Source organism: Anarrhichthys ocellatus, unplaced genomic scaffold (assembly GCF_004355925.1).
Source record: "Anarrhichthys ocellatus isolate YVR2014 unplaced genomic scaffold, GSC_Weel_1.0 scaffold14, whole genome shotgun sequence".
NCBI lineage: Eukaryota > Metazoa > Chordata > Actinopteri > Perciformes > Anarhichadidae > Anarrhichthys > Anarrhichthys ocellatus.
The window spans coordinates 74604-92971 of NW_022280044.1; the positions used below are offsets into that span (position 1 = coordinate 74604).

Here is an 18368-nt window from a genome sequence, read left to right on the forward strand (position 1 = left end):
TACTTTATCCACTCGGATTCTTTGAACTCTTGTTTTGCTTGTGCAAAGGCTGGCCGCTGTGTTGTTTGGCACAAGGGTGCGAATGGTGCTTCCTGTGGGACAGTCGAATTGCAGACTTTAATGTCTTCTCCTGAACTCCCCAGCGTTGCTCGCTAATGGGTCATGGAAAATGGTCACATATGATTTTAACATCAAAGTTTCAAAACATCCCAAGACGATATTCATGGGTAATGTTGATCTCATTTGCTTTTCCTGTGTTGATTTTAATGATAAGATGTACAAGTCCTGCAGATAACAATTTAAAGTAAGCTCGGATTTCATATTTTAATCCATCAGCAAATTAGTTCGCCGATCTGCAACTTCTTTAAGGCAGAAAAATGCATACATCTTACAGTTTCACTGATTTGACTATGTAGCAATTTAGTGTTTGAAGTTTGTTTTCCCTCACAGAAGTTCCGTTCACGCTCTTCATGCTGCGGCCATAAAATAAACCGCTCTGCCTGTTACAGAGTCACTGAGCTCCTCTTGAGGGTTTTTGCACAAAGAATGCTTGATGTGAGCAAACAGACACCATCCACAGTGTTACTTCCCATATGGTTTATTCAGACCCACATATATCCTAGCTCACAAGAATACACACACACACACTGTGTTCAAAGAGCACCCCATTCCTCACTCACCCCATCACCATCACCCCCTCCAGATTACAGATCACGTGTCCTCTCACACAGTAGTTATAGGAGGAGTGGATGAGCCCAACACTGGGGTAAAGTAAGGCAGATTCAGAGCAGATAAGTAACACTTTATGCCTTTTTATTGCTGAGCAAAACATGTATTTATCTGCTGTTGAACAGAGATGCACAAGCATAGACACACTGACTGCAAAGCAAGCTGGTTAAACATGCATGTATACGCAGAGTGCTGAGTTCTGAATGCCGTGCTCTCTAGGGGAAGCCATTGTGTTGGCTCTGGTTTGTAAAGCCTCACTTTAAAGAATTCCACCATCCTTCCTCTGAGCCATACAACCACTCGCAGCAGGGACGTAGTAGCTTAGCTTTGACAGGAACTCCTGTGGGGTGACTTGAAAAACAATGATTCTTTGTGGTGTCCTCAAAGGCAAAACTGAATTTCCTCACATACGTTGGAAAGGCCTTTAGAAGTTATAATTCATGCTGTTTCTCCACCCGTTCGTTTAGTTCGTTTGAAAAGACCCGCTTTATTAGAATATAATTTTTGAGGTTGATGCATTAAGGACTTTTTCAATCCATCAAGCAACCGTCTAAATCTGTCTCACATATCAAGCAAAACAAATCCCAAAACACATGAATATTTCTCATGCTAGTTGGCTTTAGCTGAGCCTGTGACCTCTGACCTCTCTGTGAGTGAGGCCAGAGAGGAAACAGAAGTGAAAGTTGTTCCTTGTCCGTTTAATTTTTTTGCGATTGTCTTAAAGAAGAAAGTATGTTTGTATGCAGTGGAAATGACTAATTGTGCCCATCGACTACTGATATGTGACAAAGAAAGATCCTTTAAATGTTTTGGTTGAATCCAGGACTCCACATTGCCACCTTTGATCCAAAACAGAGTCGCTTCCTGAAATGCCAGACATGTCTCTCTGAGTGTTTTGGGGAGATAATAGTACAGCTTGCCTCTGTGCGGCCAGACAGCTTGCATAACATTCGTAGACGTGTTGATGAAATCAGAGTTAGCTCTTAAGTGTAACTGGAATGCAAAGTTCAGTGGCAAGAAAGCTTGTTGCATGGCAACCCGCCTCCCCTATGGGCCCCTGTGGGGCCTCAACTGACATAGTTCTGCCCAGATGTTTGCTTTCTCAGGGAGACTGACCTTGGGTCAGCATAGGTGCCATAGGTCCTGTGGAGCGGATTGAGGTACAACTGATGTGTGTTCAGTATTTTGAGTGAATGTGGAGGTATGTACTTCAGTGAGCTGTCTCTAGGCGGGGGTTGATCTCAGGGTTGTCCCTACCCTCCAGCAGAAACCTAAGCGGAAAAACACATAGAGTGGGAGTGGGATTTTTGCTGTAATCATGTTTTGGTTCTTGAATTTCCCCGAAACCAAAGTGGCTCAGACTCAACACCCAATGAGAAAAGCTGACATCAGTTTGTTGTGAAGTCCAGACATGCTGTTCTTTTGTGTCATCGTTGTAATGCTGACATATTCAGTTACAGTCTCAACACTTTAAAGTAGAATTTGTTGCTGGAAAAAGGGGAGTTGTTTGGGGCATTTATTGTTTGACAGTTAAAATCATTGAGAACAAGCATTAAAGCCTGTCCAGGCAGTTAAAGTTGAGGTGTCCTTGAGCAAGACACTGAACCCCAAGTTGCTCCCCGGTTGCTTTACATCAGCCCACTGCTCCTTAATGCATAGGATGAGTTTAATGCAGGGGTTGGATTTCATGTATGTACCTGCATGTATTTGACAAGTATAATACAGTTCAAATGTAAGGCAGGAAAAACAACTGGAAAAGGAAATGATCTCTCACTTTTAAATCTAATCTGTCTGAGGTGGAAAAATGTCCCTGAGTTTGTTCCTAACTTTCCTGGTTGTTTATATTTCCTGGTTAGAAAATCCCAAATACTGTTCTCTGCATCACAGATTAGATTGTTGTGACTGAACATTTACAGCACCAGACGCTGTGGTCTACACATCATTCTCTCTTATAGGGATTCGTGCCAAAGCCCAGCATCCCTGAATTGAAGAATGGGTGAGTGAGTGCATTTAGCAAGATCCTGGCCATGCAAGCAGTTCCTCCAGCAGCAAATGAACGAATAAAAAGTGAATCACTCGTGACTGAAATGATAGAAAGTCTACTCAGATGTAATTACTGGAGCACATTTGTAATGTATTTTGGAAGTGCATCATAAAGAAAAGTAATGTCGTATGTTGCATTAGAATGAAAGCTCGTCCACTTAAACGTGAAATGTGTTTGTCTATTTTGATACTTTTTATGCACTCTTTATTCATCTTATTTACATGCAAAGAACATGTCTAAATAAATTGAAAAAAAAAGTAGTTTACTTTCCAGATCAATTATGAAATGTGATGTGAAAATAATACACACACACACAGACCTGTATTCATTTAGACAGGCTGTTATGTTGGGAGGATTGCCTCACATTCACGTGCATTATGAGCTTCACGTTGGCTTACTTTTAGAATCGTTTTCTGCATGCAAAACGTCACAACCCCCCCGTGGTCTATCTGTGCATGTGCCCGACAGAGTTTAAGTTCAGGACAAGCAGAGAGAGGACAAGCGAAGGAAGGGTGTCAGCACTGCTGTACAAGTGGAGCTTTCCAGATGTTTTGCAAAGGATGTGATTTCATTCTTCTAAAGTCCAAGACAATCTTGAACAACCCGTGTCAACAAGATACCTTTGTCTTTAAAGCATGAGAACACACGCTCTCTCACACACACACTCACAAACACACACACAAAAACACACAAACGTATAGACAAATGCAATGAGGGGGGAAATCCGCAGCTTACATTGTATGAGGAGTTACTTTTAGCGAGATAACATTTATGCCACATTCCTTAGTGTATTCTCGTGTACATGATTTTGAAAGAACTGTCCTAATGGACGCTTATCCTGCGGTCCCTTTGTTTCACGCTGTCTACCTCTGCCAGTTAACTCTCAGCAGGCTTCCAGCTATCATTGTCCTTCCTTAACAGTTTCCTAATTTTCACTTTCCTGATGGGAGGTTTGCCTTCGTCAAGATCGGACCTTTCCTCTCCAGTGGAATACCTCCCTTTATATCCTGTTTGGCTAACAGCGTATTATCTCACTGTTAATGTTTATGGTTGTATGTTTTTTATACTGTCCAACTGCCGTCTATTAAAATGTTGAAGCTGCAGCTCGTGGAACATTGCTAAAAGCTGTATCACTGAGATCCACTTACAAAAAAGCTCAACTTTCCATTAATTAGGAAACACTGAAGTCCATCAAATCAAGATGTGGGAGATAAAACAGGGAGGTGGAGATCTGCCTCATCCCCGCAGTTATCCAAACAGAGTGATGGCGACGCCTGTGGATCACAAGCGCTGCACCTGTAAGTCAATCCGTAGCAGATGTGATCTCTTCTCTCTGGCTGTGAGAAAACGACCATGCTTTTAAGAGTGCTTTTATAATGTGCATACAGAATACCCAGCATCAGACACAGAATGTACACAGACAAGATAAAAGCAACAGCTCTTCAATTGAATTCAGACATAATTTAGTAATGGATAGCAGAGCATTCACAGCATGTATGAAAGAAGCAAGGTTTTCTTTTAGTAATATCCTTGTTGACATCACATTCAAATCTATGTGAGATGATTCATAATCCACTCCAGCAAACACTAAGGATCGTCTTTTTTTTTTTTTTTTTTAAATCGCCGTGTCTTTTACCACAGATCACATTTCCTTATGGCCAACAAAGGCAAAACAGAATCCCATTTTGGCATGTTTAGATTAACCCTTTGGACTCCAGTTCCAAAGCGAAGTGCACACAACGGTAGATAGCAGCTTCACTATATAATGTGAAGAGCCAGAAACAAACACTCCTCGAACGCTTCCTGGACCCAGATGTTCCGTGTGTCGGTTTGTTTGTTGCAATTTCATAAAACACAGCCTTATATAGGACAATATACTATAATAATGACAATGTTAGAACTCTGTATATTTCATTTAAGGAAGGACCACGCACATGAATTGTCGACATAAGCTGTGATGTTGCACTTCCTTTAACCGTTTGAGACTTGTGCCGTGTGTTACGTCGCAGAGGTTCAGGTTCGTTACCAAAAGGCTCGTCTGGTGTAGAAGGGAAATGTCTTTGAGGCGTTAACACTTTTACTCTGGTGACCTTTGCTAGCCGTCCACTGGGACATCATCCACTTGCGCTCCCCAAAGTACAAACACGGTGTGCCTTCCTTAACTACTGCCGGTACAACTGTCCCAGCAGAAAGAAACGAGAGTTCCACCTGTTTTGGCCATTAGGTCCAATCAGTGCCATCGTCCCACTTTCCCTGTCGTGGGAAACAATCCCCCAACCCAACATACTGAAACACTTATCCAGTGGCCAAATACTGGGAATTACCCATAATGCTTTTTAGTTTCTCCATGTACGCACACCTGCCAGTACGGGAAATGTTTGACCTCCCAAAATGGAAGAGGAGATACATTTCCTCACTGACCTCTCCGCATGATGCGCTCAATACTTCTAAAGAAGAGTTCACATTCCGCCAGGAGTCCCTGCCAGCACACATCATCAGGATGGCTGACTTTTACATCGTGACCTTTAAATAGGGAATATGTTTGAATCATTTTGCTTGTCCTCTGACCAAAATAAGGAAGCAAGAAAGGACTGCACAAGCCAAAGTTACTGGAAAAAGTGAGTGGATGTGGAATGATTACAGAAATATTCTCCAAGCATGGGAATAAAGCATTAAAGTCAGGAAATCGGCATGTCAGATTAGGTTCCCATTAGAGCACTTTTTGTGCAGCATTCCTCAGCACGCCCTGATGATTGGAATGCTTTGAAGAATGTTATAATTGAATTTGGACTTTAATAAAAAAAAAAAAAAATTAAAAAAAAACACCTTTACTTAACATTGAATGAACACAGAGACGCAGTTTTGATACATTTTCATTAATTTTTATTCAAATCACCACAACAATTCCAAATGTGTCATGTTGGAGAGCAGAGGCACAGAAATTTGATTTTGGCAACACAGTGAAGATAAATAGAAAGAGCAGGACACGCCTTTACTTTAGTTTTTGCGCTCATTGAACTGAGCCCGTCATCTGGCAATGCATCCTTTGAGTGGGCCGAAGGGACCCCATCACTCCTTTACGTACATCCTCACTGCGATCACGTCTCCCATAATGCATTTCTGGAGGGGGGGGGAAGAGAGAGAGAATTCTTGCATAAGTTTTGAGTTTGTGGAAGAACTCTATAATATTTGTGTTTCCAAAGTCAATGTTACAGTATATATTCTTTTCATTTTTAAATATCTAGTGATATAAACCAACTGCCATCTTCCTAGTCCACATAAGGAAATACTTTGATTTATTTTGTCATTATAGTATTTAATTGCATTACTTCCCACTGTTACATTAGGATTTCTTGTAGTAGAATGACATTTTAAGCAAATTATTTTTACCCTAAGATACAAGTTCGCTTTTATTCTCTCGTGGAATGTGGAATGTGGGCAGAGGAGTGGTGGGAATAAGTGGTAGTGAACATATTTAATCTGCATTGAAAGCCTTTTTATTAACGAATCAAAACATGCAAAGAGCCTGTGAATTTATTTAAGTGGTAAAAAAAAGAAATGCAAGGATGCTTATGAGTGATGAAGCACTTTTACATTACTTATTGGACACATTAAAAAAGTTATAAAAGCGAGTTGCTAAATTACTACCAAATTGGCTGGTTTAATTTCCCAGAAAAGTTCATCCTTACCGCTATCAACTTCCCATCCGTGATCTCCCTCTCGATGTTCGTCTCTTTGCCGTCCCAGCTCTGTTTCTGCACAAGTTTGCCGTTCTCCAGAGTCACCACGGTCTGGAGGGCACACAACAGAGACAAGCCGTTACCTCCAGCGCGCACACACACACACACACACACACACGCACACACACGCACACACACTCTGCGGTGGTTATTCTCTCTCAGACCGCACTAACCCTCGTCTTCCTATCGTCTGCGGTCGTCTCCTCAAATGGCTCGTTGAGCTTGAACTTGATTTCAGTAGTTTTGAAGGTGCTCTGAGACTTCAGGCATACAATCCCGTCATCGTCCACGGTCACTATCAAATTGGGCTTGGTCCGATTCCCCACCTGCCGGGTCGCAAAGCCCACACCTGCACAGCAAGATCATAGAAATGCATCAAATATAAAACACAGTGAAGGTGTTGACAGAAAAAAATAATATTATACATATGTACAGACACTGCACAAATTGAGCAATATGACATGAAATCAATAGTCAAGTAAGCATAATTAAATTCACAATTAAGCAACAACTGACAGTAGCTTTACACCCACTCCTACCAATTGCTTTCATGTAGTCATCAAAGTTCTCGCTGGAAACCATCTTCCACGTCCCAACAAATTTCTCAACCATGTTTGCAGTGTCTGATGAGATATCCCTGGTAACAAGCAGCGGAGTGACTCTGGGTTCAATGTTCTTCCAGTGTGGGAACAGACCCGTTTTTAAAGGGCCAGCCCAACGTCCAGGGACGCTGTAAGAACCAATCACAGCCTGCGACGTCACATAATTCAGCGTCCCGCCTCTCGTCCCTCGTGCTACTAGCTTGTGTCACTAAATGTGTTTCCTTATAAACAACAAAATCCGAAACGTCATGGGTGTTTTGTTTATATTCTGAGATTAAATGGGCATTTTTAATATCTCATATTGTAATTTTTACCAATGGAAACAACGGTTATTCTGTTAGCATGCAGAAACAACACATTCCATGAGTCTAAAGCAGGTGGCACACTGTCAAAGCCTCATGGGAGATGTAGTGGTGGACTGTTGCCAATTATGTATTCCTCCCCTGGGATTATGAATGGTTACTAATACCTTTAATATTAAGAAATGAATAACTTACCAATGCTTTAAAGATCAATTATAAGATGAAAAACACATGTTGGTTGGCCCGGTTGTTCAACCATATATTTGTACATATCGGCTGCCAATAGCAAAATCTATTTAACGATTTATTATTTTTAACAGTAGACTTGGAAATTAAAAATCTTTATTCACTTATTTATTGTAAATGAATATTAAAAACAGACTGGTTTGTCATAAATAAAAATAACCTCATCATTTAATGATAGATTAGTTACATTTATAACTATCTATAACGCATCAATACATTATTTAGCCTGTTAATTAAGCCATTAGTTACATTTTACAAAGGGTGACGCATTAGGAGGTGGTACTAATCATATTTGCCAGCATATAAGAACAGTTATTTATCGGTAAACTATTAGGAACTGGTGAAAATACATTTCCTATGTGACTAATAATAATCCATCCATGAAGAAAACCCCATAAAGTTACAGATGCTAATGGGACAGAGAGTAGCTAGCAGAGGGGAGAGGATTTCAGTTATCTGTGCCTGGGTGACAGTTGGGGCTGCATCTAAAGCTGTGCCAAATTACATTTAAGCCTGCTGTGTCAAAGGTCGGAGCTTGCATAATGTTCTCTGAAACGCTGGAAGGATCTCTTTTATCAGGAAAATGCCACATTATGCAAGGTCACACCGTGACTGTACTGATCACAGCATGTTTTTTTAGCAGCTAGAGCATTTCAATTGAAGTCTTTAATATGAAGAAGATAAGCATAGCTGATGGGGCTAATGGTTTCCCCTGAACGAGAGGGTGCCGTACTTTTTCAATTCGACAGTGAAGTTCATGTTGATAGCGATGAACATCTGGTAGGATTTGATCCTTCGCTGGTGGAGGAGTTTGAGGAAGAGGAGCAAACTCAGTATCATCTTTATTTCACAGCACAATCAATGCAGGAAAGCTTCAGTGAAACCACATTTAAATGAAATACTTTAATAATAAAAATCCCAGAATATACACAGCTACATACAGATTCATTCCACACCAGGATCTTTATTTCTTTGCTGCAATTTTTGCCTGCAGGTCCTTGGCCGTGCACAGTGACTGAAACGCGTTCAGCATCTCCCTGCTGGTCAGCTTCGCTCCCTTCAACACCAGCTTGTCTCCGTCTACTGTAGCAGAGAAACACAAAGACACGAGGAGACGACTCGTCTCTGTATGAGGAGCGCAACAAGCGGAAAGGTCAAAGGTTAACTCTGAGCAGAAGTCGAGTAATACACAACGGGCATCATCCGTACGATGTTCCGCTGACCTGTGACAGACATCTCAACTTTTGACAAGCACTTGCCTCCTTGTGTGCGAGTAATCATGCAGTAACACCGTCAGCAGGAAACTCCACGACAAGCAACAACCCACGAGCACTCTTAAAGGACTGTTTTTAAAGACAGAGCCCATCTGGACCTACAGCAATTATAACATAAAACAGGTCAAATGTTTTCTTCAAGCACTGGCACAAGTGACTTTCTTAGGATAGATAAAGTCTCTGTAGTTTCTTTCTAGATAGTCGAAATTAAAAGATGAAAAATAGCAATTCTGAGGACGTTAATATGACAAAATGTAATTTAGGTGTTGAGATGCATTATGATGCCTTTAGTTTTTCGTTGTCCATCTCTCTTTAACTGTCTCAGCCAAAAAGTGTGTCAATGTTAAAACATTTCTTTAGTATCGTCTGCTTGAGGTTTTACAGATGCAAAATTCTAAATCTTCTCTTTGATAATTACTCGGCCTTTTGTAATTTCTTTACTACATAAACATGATCGGGGAAATTCAGAGATAAAAACTCACAAACAACATAAATCGGCTTCATGGGGATATAACATTTATTTTTTTTAAACGTCTGTACGACAGTTTGTGACTCGACATATCTTCAGTGGTTTAACCTGAACTGCAAATGCAAAACCCCGGCCACAATCACACTGCTTCATAAAGTCCCACGCTGAGATACCTTCTCCCACACATTTGAATGTGGTCAGGCGATACTTACAGAAAGTGATGTCCACCACGGGCGCAGACTGGTCGTGTCTCACCACCGATATCACCTCACAGTTCATGTTGGTAGACCTGGCCCTCTCTGAGCCCACCATGGCCAGAAACTCCCTGTAAGGCAAGAGGAGCGAGTTACACACCGATTACATTACCGCATGAATATTTCCATTTTTTTGCTACTGTGCACTGGACGTATTTTTTACAAGTATTTTACCATTTGGTATTGCTACATTTACTTGACTACCTTATTCTCCCCCTACTGCAATACAGACAGCAGACACAATCATTTAACATTATTCACCAACCCAGGTGTTTCAACTTATTATGCTTGATTAGACCTCATGTGAGGACTGTGTGGAAGTGTCCACACTGTGCTTGTCCTTTACATTTTGTTGCACCCTATGGGTGGGAGAGGTTACAGGTATATTCCTCCTACTGGTTGATGAAGTTTCGTTATCTCTATTGATTCCTACATAGCACAGCTCAAAGGGTTAACACAAGCATCCTAACGGGCCGGACAGTTTGACGTGTCACTGCAGAGCAAACACAGCTGTAATTAATTAACTAATCATGATTACAAGTTGTTAGCCAACGTAAATAAACAACCTAAAAACTGAATTGGCTAACTATTTTGGAAACAATGTCGCAGACGGTCACCTCATTGTTAAAAATACTCTTTTACACAGTCCATTGACACAAAAAGGACTCCCCATACACAGCGAGACTTTCACACACACTTCTTACCGCGTGGACCGGACATTAGACTCAAACGGACAAAACTGGACCGCTATATTCTTCACAGCCTTCAGAACCACGGTCGCTTTGCTGGGAGCCGCCATGTTTTCTGCTGTGAACTCTAACCTCGGCAGAGACCGGCGCTTCTCACGCGGGCCACTAGAGGGCGCCAGATGATAAATAACTGTACAGTGTGACGCAGTAGACTGGGAGGGAAACAGTTGATTGTATTAGAACCATGGAGGCCTAATAAATGTCGGAATGTGTGATGATATAAATTATATATTTTATGCCTGTTCATCATGTTTTTCATTCTCTGCTACTTGGTTTTTCAGTGATTTATATTTCAACCTTCATAGTTCTTCATTATAGTGACAACATTTGATTTGCATCTTGTATTTGCTCTTTGATAGTTGGAGCATTAATATGTATGAGGCATGCAATTTATGGTTGGCAATGCTGCACACCTTATGTGTAAATGTATATATAACATGCTGGGACCCGGTGTGTTGGTCGCTGAGCATCAGACCACTATCAATGACGTACAACCCCATTCCTGCTCTCTCATATAATGACAGGTGTCTATTCAAGGCCACATTAATGGTTAAATAACATCACTAGAAGTGATATTAACAGCCTTTATAAAGATCAACAGTATGTAAACAGCACCATCTTGTTCACAACAACATGACAAAGCTAATTTGCAAACTCACAGGGAAACCGACTGTGGCACCGTCCTGTAATCAACTGACAAAGGATGTCACAGTGCAGAATTATGTTAGGAGAGGACAGGGGGGTCTGTGACTGCACTAAGTCAATAAAGGAGGTGCTGCTCCAAATCGACAATCAAACTGACACATCTCCTAATCAAATAGACATGGGAGGATGGGAACTGGTCTTCCCTGCACTCAGCAGATGAAAAAAAGGTAAAAAACCTGTCAGGATATAAAAACATGTCAGAAATGGAAATGCATTTAAATTTTGATTGCGTTAGCACTTTATGCCATGATTAAATTTAATCATGGCATAAATTGCTTCTGTGAAATAAGTGTGTGTGTGTGTGTGTGTGTGTGTGTGTGTAATGGGGCAGTTTGCTGCATGACATCAAAACAACAACTCTTGTTTTTTTGCAAGGGAAAGTTGCCAAATAGTGTGTGTTCATCTCTTGGCCACATTTTGTTTGCATCAAAAAAACTAAAAAATCAGTAAATATATATAACAACTGGTAATTGTCAGTGCTCAAATATTTTTTGGACTTATTTTTTCAGAAATGTGGAAAAAAAAAACACTGCATATCACCTCAGCTGCCCGTTTTCTAAAAAACCATTTGCGTTGCATTTGCGCTTCCTTTGCCTCTGTTCAGTATAGCCGCTGTGTATTTATAACCGCCCTGTTTTCAGGGCGTATGTCGAACAAATGTGTTATTCTCAGATCAGCCCACCCGAGCTTCTGCAATTCATACTAACTTCAACACGCCTCAAGTCTCTTTCCTGAGCGGCCGACAGTCCGACGCAGCCTGTGACAGTTGGACGGTGGAGGCACTGGGCTCTAAATTTAGACATACGGCTACAAAGAGGCAGAAGCATTTCCTATACACTCCCCACACCCATACACACACACACACACACACACACACACACACACACACACACACACAGACACTTATTAAGTAGTTGTACTGTAAGTCTGGCAATAAGAAAGTGGGGGAGAGAGCGCTCAGAAACAATGAATGCTCAAGAGGATGTGTGACCTAAAAGAAAGGAGGTATTGTGTTGGTGCAGGATTTCATTTATCATGTCCTCTGCCTGAGCACAATAATAACTCATGAAATGTAATTTTCATTGTGAAATGATAAAAGGAGGCACTGGTGTTTAGGATGTTCTGCTTTTTGTTCTTTTTTTAAACTATTAATGCTGCTGGACTCTGTTATTGTTGCCTCTACTTCTTGGTGTACTATTGTTGTTTTGATGTTGGATAACATGTTTCAATATGTCACAGCCCAGTTTAAGAGTTCACATACCATCTTCTATTCACACTTTAGGTAACATGAGCTGCTTCTGAGAGAATGAATTGGGAAATATTGTGACAATGTGTGTGAGAACACCCAGGTTTTTTGGGGGGGGAAATACCAGTGCATTTACTGTTGGTAAAAAGGTAGTTCACCCTCGAGACTAATAATGAACAAGGAAGTAGCACTTTGGTAGTATTGTATTCATTACAACAGTCACTATTCAAGTTCTGTGTCCCTAAGGAGCTCCCAGATGTCACAGTATGACCCCAGCAGTGTGATGAACACAAATTCACAGTATCACCGACTATAATTCTCACTCTTTTTATGATTCTTTCTGCTCTGAAATATAACTAAGCATGTTGATCATAAATCATAAAAAAACAAAATATTTCTCAAGGCAATATGTTCAGGTTAGCACTTTAGCGGGGAAAAGTTGTGAGCATTAGCAAAGATTTTTCATTGAATTTTGAGGAAGTTATATATGATCCTTTGGTGGTTAGCCGACATGAAAAATTAAGAAGTTTGTTAGGACATAGTCAAGTCCATTTTCTTTATATACTGTAGCCCCAAATCACAAATCCAATCAGCCTCAAGAGGCTTTAGAAGCAGTGTTTTTGTTTTTTTTATGCATTATATAGTGGTCTATTCAACCTTCTGTATTTAATATTTCTTCATTAGTATTTTGTATTTTATAGGCTATATAAATTCAACATAAAGTTTATCGTCATTATGTTTTGTTTATAATGACATTTAATTCAAAAACAGTTTAGCAGCACATCTACCAGTAGCCAGTATGGGAGCCCTTTGAGCTTCAGCACCCGGGAACTACATTTCCCACAAAGCCTCGCGCCGCGGCAGCGCTCTCTCTCTCTCTCTCTCTCTCTCTCGAGCACTCCTCCTCCTCCCACCACCAGCGTCCTGCTGCCTGGCGGAGCTCGCAGAGCGGGGCAGACTGAAATGAACAGCCCCGTGTGTCTCTCACGTCCAGAAATGTGCGCAGGGTGAAGAACGAGTCGCGACGCTGCATGTCTGGTGTGCATCTTCTTCAGACACCATCAATCTCTTTAATGTTGCACCGGAAGCTTTAGACGAAGGATACACGCGCACTAAACAAATCCAACCACACTTTCTGCTCAACCAGCCGCTGAACGCAGATTTTTTTATTTTTGGATAGCCCTCTTTTTCTCTGGTAAGCGCTCGTTTCATGTCTCCACACCTCCTGCGTAAAAGTTGTGTTCTTGTGGTTGCTTGTGTTTCACATCACTGCTGCAATGTGTGTATATATATATATATGTATATGTATATGTGTGTGTGTGTGTGTGGAGAAACTTCACCGACAGAGAGTACACTGTAGTGGTGACTGCGGAACGCTCGCAGTGAAGCCGAACGTGAGTATAGCGGTGACTGTCGAGCTGGAACAGAGACTTGTTGCCTTCAAAAACCAAAACATTGTTGCGTGTGTGTGTGTGTCCTGTTCATGTTAAACAGCGCGCGGATGCTGATGCTGCGGGTGACACTTGAATATTTTGGGAGCAGCTGTCTCTCCTCTGCGTTCTTCATTTGGTCTTGTTTAAAATAAGCTGGTAGTGTGTAGCCTCCTGTCTGTTTGTCAATCTCCTGCTGCGTTAGGATTTTATGTTTTAAGAATTTATTGTTTATAACATATGACTGTATAATGGTGCTATCTAACCACAAACCTTTATATTCCTATTGAAATGAATGGACTTATACTAGGATTAGTGAGGTTCTCCTGTGTGCCTCCTTGTACATTGTGTCTATATTAATATATGTATGATAAGAACGTGGTCTGTATTCATGCTGGAAGTCTGTTATGGTTTGGCCTTCTTCTTCATGTGTTATTTTTAAGGCTCCCCAACATTTTTTTACAACGAGCGAGATACACCTGTGCTTGTTTTTGAGACGCCTGTCAACTTCCCCAGTGTTGAAAGATTTACTGGTTGAAAGTGCACACACACACACACACACACACACACACACACAGCACCATATAGTGTGTGGATGGTCATGTGTGTGGATGCTGCTAAGCCCTCTGGGTAACCTCAAACATGCCTCATCCTCACTGACACTGACAAGTACATGGCCTCTCCTTCCTTTTTAGATCATGCATGAACAAACACACATAGGCTACTGTACATGTGCATATGTGATGTTTGGTGAGGCAGAGACACACACACACACACACACACACACACACACACTCTCTAGTCTACAAACATCCTTCTCTATAACTGTAAATCAGAATTTCCTCTCTGCTGACCTGCCGAATAAATAAACACATTTTTCACACTGTCAATTATCCTTCGGGTTCTCTCTTTTACCCCCAACACTCTCCCACCCACCCACACACCCACACATAGAGCCAAATGCTGCCAACAGACCCCCCCCAGCCTGTGCTGATTCGTTCAGTTGTTGCACAGGCGCTGTTTGCAGGCCATCCATCCAGCCTGCAGCAAACCGGCTGTCACAGAAGTTGACATTCGCTTCAGCAAACACAATTTGCACTTTGTTTTTAGCTTCCCTCTGCCTTTCGCTTCACTTCCTTGTGTTTCGCGCTAAACATTAATGAACTCGGTATTTCCCGACGTCTCCATAGGAGCATGGTGAAAACAATTAACCACCGCTCTGCCGAAAACTGGCAAGCAGTCGAGTTTTGAATCCTAAATCCGTACCCGGGCCCAAAGTGAGTGTTCTTGAAATACCCCTCACATGGGTTTAAGTCCAGCATGGAGGCAAAATGAACCGAATGATGCTACAAAAAAAAAGACATTTCTTGTATTGCCGGCAGCCTTTTTGCAGCTTACAACACACGCGCATGTCAAAGACACGCAGCTGGATGTCCGTGTATGACTAAATCTCTGTTACTCTCTAAGCAGTCGACTGTGTGCCGGCAAATATAAGAGGACAGCAGCACGGCGAATGCTTTGTGACAGTTTTAACTTCAGCGTATTCATAGCGTGCTGTCAATGCCGGTATTTGGATGGAGCCGAGGCTGGGTATGCGCAGCTGTTGCACTTAAAAAAAAAAAAGGGGGGGATGAGTGAGGAGCAAAAGGGGACTTTCACAAAAATGCACCAGTTCAAGTCCACGGAGAGTAAAATCCTTTTTGTTCACACAGCCCTTAATTGAAAGGATCACACTCAAGCTGTCCAAACGTTTCCCCAAACAGCCTCAGAGATGTTACTATAGGGAGGCACCCTATAGTACCTGGTGTATGATTTATTCTTTTAATAACCAAAGCCCAGGTATAGGTATTAGTATCGTTGCCACTGAAAGAGTTGGATCAGCGCGTCCCTACCTGATAGCAGGTCAGGTGACCGCCCGCCATGTCGTGTTGTTCTTTATGCTCATGATTCAGGGATCATCTATTGTCGTTATGCAACACAGGAATGCCCAACGGAATGCAGTTGTAGCCCATTTGCGACACAAGGAAAAACAAGAAAACTTTACTGCATTGCTGTAGGACATTTCTGAGTTTGCATCGGGAGGAATTTAAACGGCAGCAACAAAAACAATTCTTCTGAGCGACATCTTAACATGTGAGCACAGAGTCCACCTCCTCTCGCCCCACTGGAGTCCTGCGCTCCGTCCTGCCGTCAAGTGCAGCTCGATCCGGGACGCCACGATGGAGCCGGGTCTCTGTGAACCACAGACAGCTGGGAGTACAGGCTGGAGTATAGCCTCAGGTCCTTGCTGGGTTAGCTTAGCTTGTATCTCGGGGCCCTCCTCCCTCCCCTCCCCGGAGCAGCCCTCTCTGCTTTGGGTGGCGTTTGGTTCCAGCAGGTCTGGATAACCATCTCCTGGCTTCTTACTGGACGTACAGATGTTGGGGGCGGTATCAAACTATCCCTTTTTAAGTGCATTTCAGTTGCTTTTAAGACGCATTTAAGTAAAACTATTCAAATCATTTTCTTTAACCTCAGCAGGCCTGTTCAATCCTTGATGTAGGCTTTGAGTCACAGCACCGCGTGGTGAAATGACTTAGCAGAAAGTCATTTGCATGACCAGAGCTGAACAGCTGGCTGTCATTTTTTTTGCACTCGTTAACTGGTCCTGACGTGTCTGGACTGATGGAGAACACGGTGATGCTGCGGATAATCCCGCTCCGTCTTGACTGCTGTGGAAGTACGGTTTCATCACAGGGCTGTCAAAGATGTCGTTAGGCAGACTACACACATTTCACACTCACTTAGGCTTCGACAAGCGAGATCCACATCGCCGCCATCGGTGAGCAAATAGTGGAGCTGCACGCCCTGCTGGACGCCCTGCTGTCCATCTGAGACACACACACCTCGGGGGAGTTAGGCCCAGTCTAGAGGAAGTGTGTGTGTGTGTACTGATGTGACTACCAAAGAACAATTGTTAAATGTCAAGCAGGATTCTGTTATGAAAAGCATTTTGTTTCTTCCATTGATCTGGACCAGAGCAAAAACAGAGGAGCCGAATGTAATTATTTCCCCCATGGAGTTCCTGCTGCGCTCGCCGTGACGAGGCTTTCACAGAATTGAATTTCTATGTTTGGTGGTGCCCGCTTGTGGTCCAAACAACTAAATACCACTTTTGCATATTCAATACACATTCAATTTGTAAACCCCCGCCATGGACGGCGTTAGGCTCTGCTTTGTTTTCACATGACTCAGCCTAAAGTTTCGTCTAAGAAAAGAGGAAACGCTTCTGGAGCTCACAGAGGCCATGCAGCAGTCATCAAGGCTGTGGTTGAGGGATGCCTCCGTGGGCTGATACGTGTCAGCTGCTGATATGAACTTTGCAAATATTATTAGATAAATGCAGTTTTATGGGGTTTAGGTGTCAATTCCCAGCCCTGCATGAAAGCCAGTATAATCAAAGCGCTTTTGAACTCAAGGCTCAGCCAGTCTGCGGTGAATATTTCGGTAAGACTTTAAGGTTTTGATCATTTTAGTGTGATTTGGCATCCTTTAGATTCCATTCATCCCGCTATCTTTAATCTGCGTTGTTTTTGCTATATGAAGTCTGTCATTTGAGAAAGTAGAGAACCAGCTAAACTTCTTCTTTCACTACAGCCAAATTAGGGGCACTTGCTAAACATGTCTTGTCTCCTCTGCTTGCAGAGATTAGAGTGTTCAGTCAAAAGCTATTAGATGAAGGGTTTGACAGATGAAGAGAATAAAACACGAGACAGCAGTGCTAATAATAAAAAAAAGGCCAATATTGATCTCCAGTGCATCAGCCGGGTTATCGCTGGTGCTCCTCTCGGTCTCTTCGACCGCCGTAGGATTGATTTTGCGTTTGTTCTGTGCAGCGTAAAGGGCACTTGTTATGCTTTTTTCTTTTTTTTTTCTTTTTAATCCCATTTGAGGTTATTACAGCACCCAAAGTGTCTCTTCTTCACAAGTACACAATCTTCACGATTTGCACTCGACGAGAATTTACGGATCTGCTGCGTTCGCGCTTCAGAAGTGCAAATTCCTGCAGTAAAAGCAGCGCACGTTGAGAAAGATAGCGGACGAATACTCACACAGCAAGATCAGGAAACGCTCTCAGCAGCTTATTCAAAGCAGGGGAACTACCCCATGTTCCGCTTAGTTAAAATGTTTAAATAGTACACGAGTTACTTATTGATGGATCAGATCTTTGAACCAGGATCAATCCCTTCTCCAGAGAAGATTCGTCATCTATTTGGGGAAGTTGCAGTAGAGATACAGCTTCTTCCCTCTGAGGTTAATAAATACACGGGATCCAATATTTGGGAGAGTTTCTCAGATCCATGACATGTTCTATCAAACATTTGTTTCTACCTTGTGTGTGTTTTAAAAAAAACTTCCACTTCCAATAAGGAGAGGCAACACCTTTTGAGACAGGAAGCTGTGTTTCAGCTTGTGTTTGACTATTCCGCAGTTTGCATTGTGTGCAGACTCTCTCTCTGCTGGAGCACAGAAACAAACCTCACTTCTGTGCTGAGAGAGAGAGAGAGAGAGAGAGAGAGAGAGAGAGAGAGAGAGAGA

At 42.2% G+C, this 18368-nt stretch overlaps 3 protein-coding genes across 9 annotated transcripts in view; 1 reads left to right on the forward strand and 2 right to left on the reverse strand.

Annotated features, from left to right (window-relative positions):
• Positions 1 to 5639: 5639 nt before the first annotated feature.
• Positions 5640 to 8399, reverse strand: fabp4a (fatty acid binding protein 4a). Its single transcript, XM_031854246.1, has 4 exons — positions 7053 to 8399; positions 6687 to 6862; positions 6463 to 6564; positions 5640 to 5893 (listed from the first exon to the last, which is right to left on the reverse strand). Exons 1-4 carry the CDS (start codon positions 7123 to 7125, stop codon positions 5843 to 5845), a joined length of 402 nt encoding a protein of 133 aa, XP_031710106.1. The 5' UTR covers positions 7126 to 8399; the 3' UTR covers positions 5640 to 5842.
• An 89-nt stretch (positions 8400 to 8488) lies between these two features.
• Positions 8489 to 10459, reverse strand: mrpl53 (mitochondrial ribosomal protein L53). Its single transcript, XM_031854247.1, has 3 exons — positions 10365 to 10459; positions 9619 to 9731; positions 8489 to 8746 (listed from the first exon to the last, which is right to left on the reverse strand). The coding sequence occupies exons 1-3, from the start codon at positions 10457 to 10459 to the stop codon at positions 8628 to 8630; spliced, it is 327 nt and encodes a 108-aa protein (XP_031710107.1). The 3' UTR covers positions 8489 to 8627.
• Positions 10460 to 13279: 2820 nt separating this feature from the next.
• Positions 13280 to 18368, forward strand: part of pag1 (phosphoprotein membrane anchor with glycosphingolipid microdomains 1) — a 40418-nt gene continuing 35329 nt past the window's right edge. For 6 of the 7 annotated variants that reach the window (XM_031854250.1, XM_031854253.1, XM_031854255.1 and 3 more), the window contains exon 1: positions 13280 to 13555. The gene's annotated coding sequence lies outside the window, so the exon portion shown is untranslated. Of the gene's footprint in view, positions 13556 to 13625; positions 17277 to 18368 lie in introns of those variants that run through there. The other variant, XM_031854256.1, reaches the window with a different exon arrangement.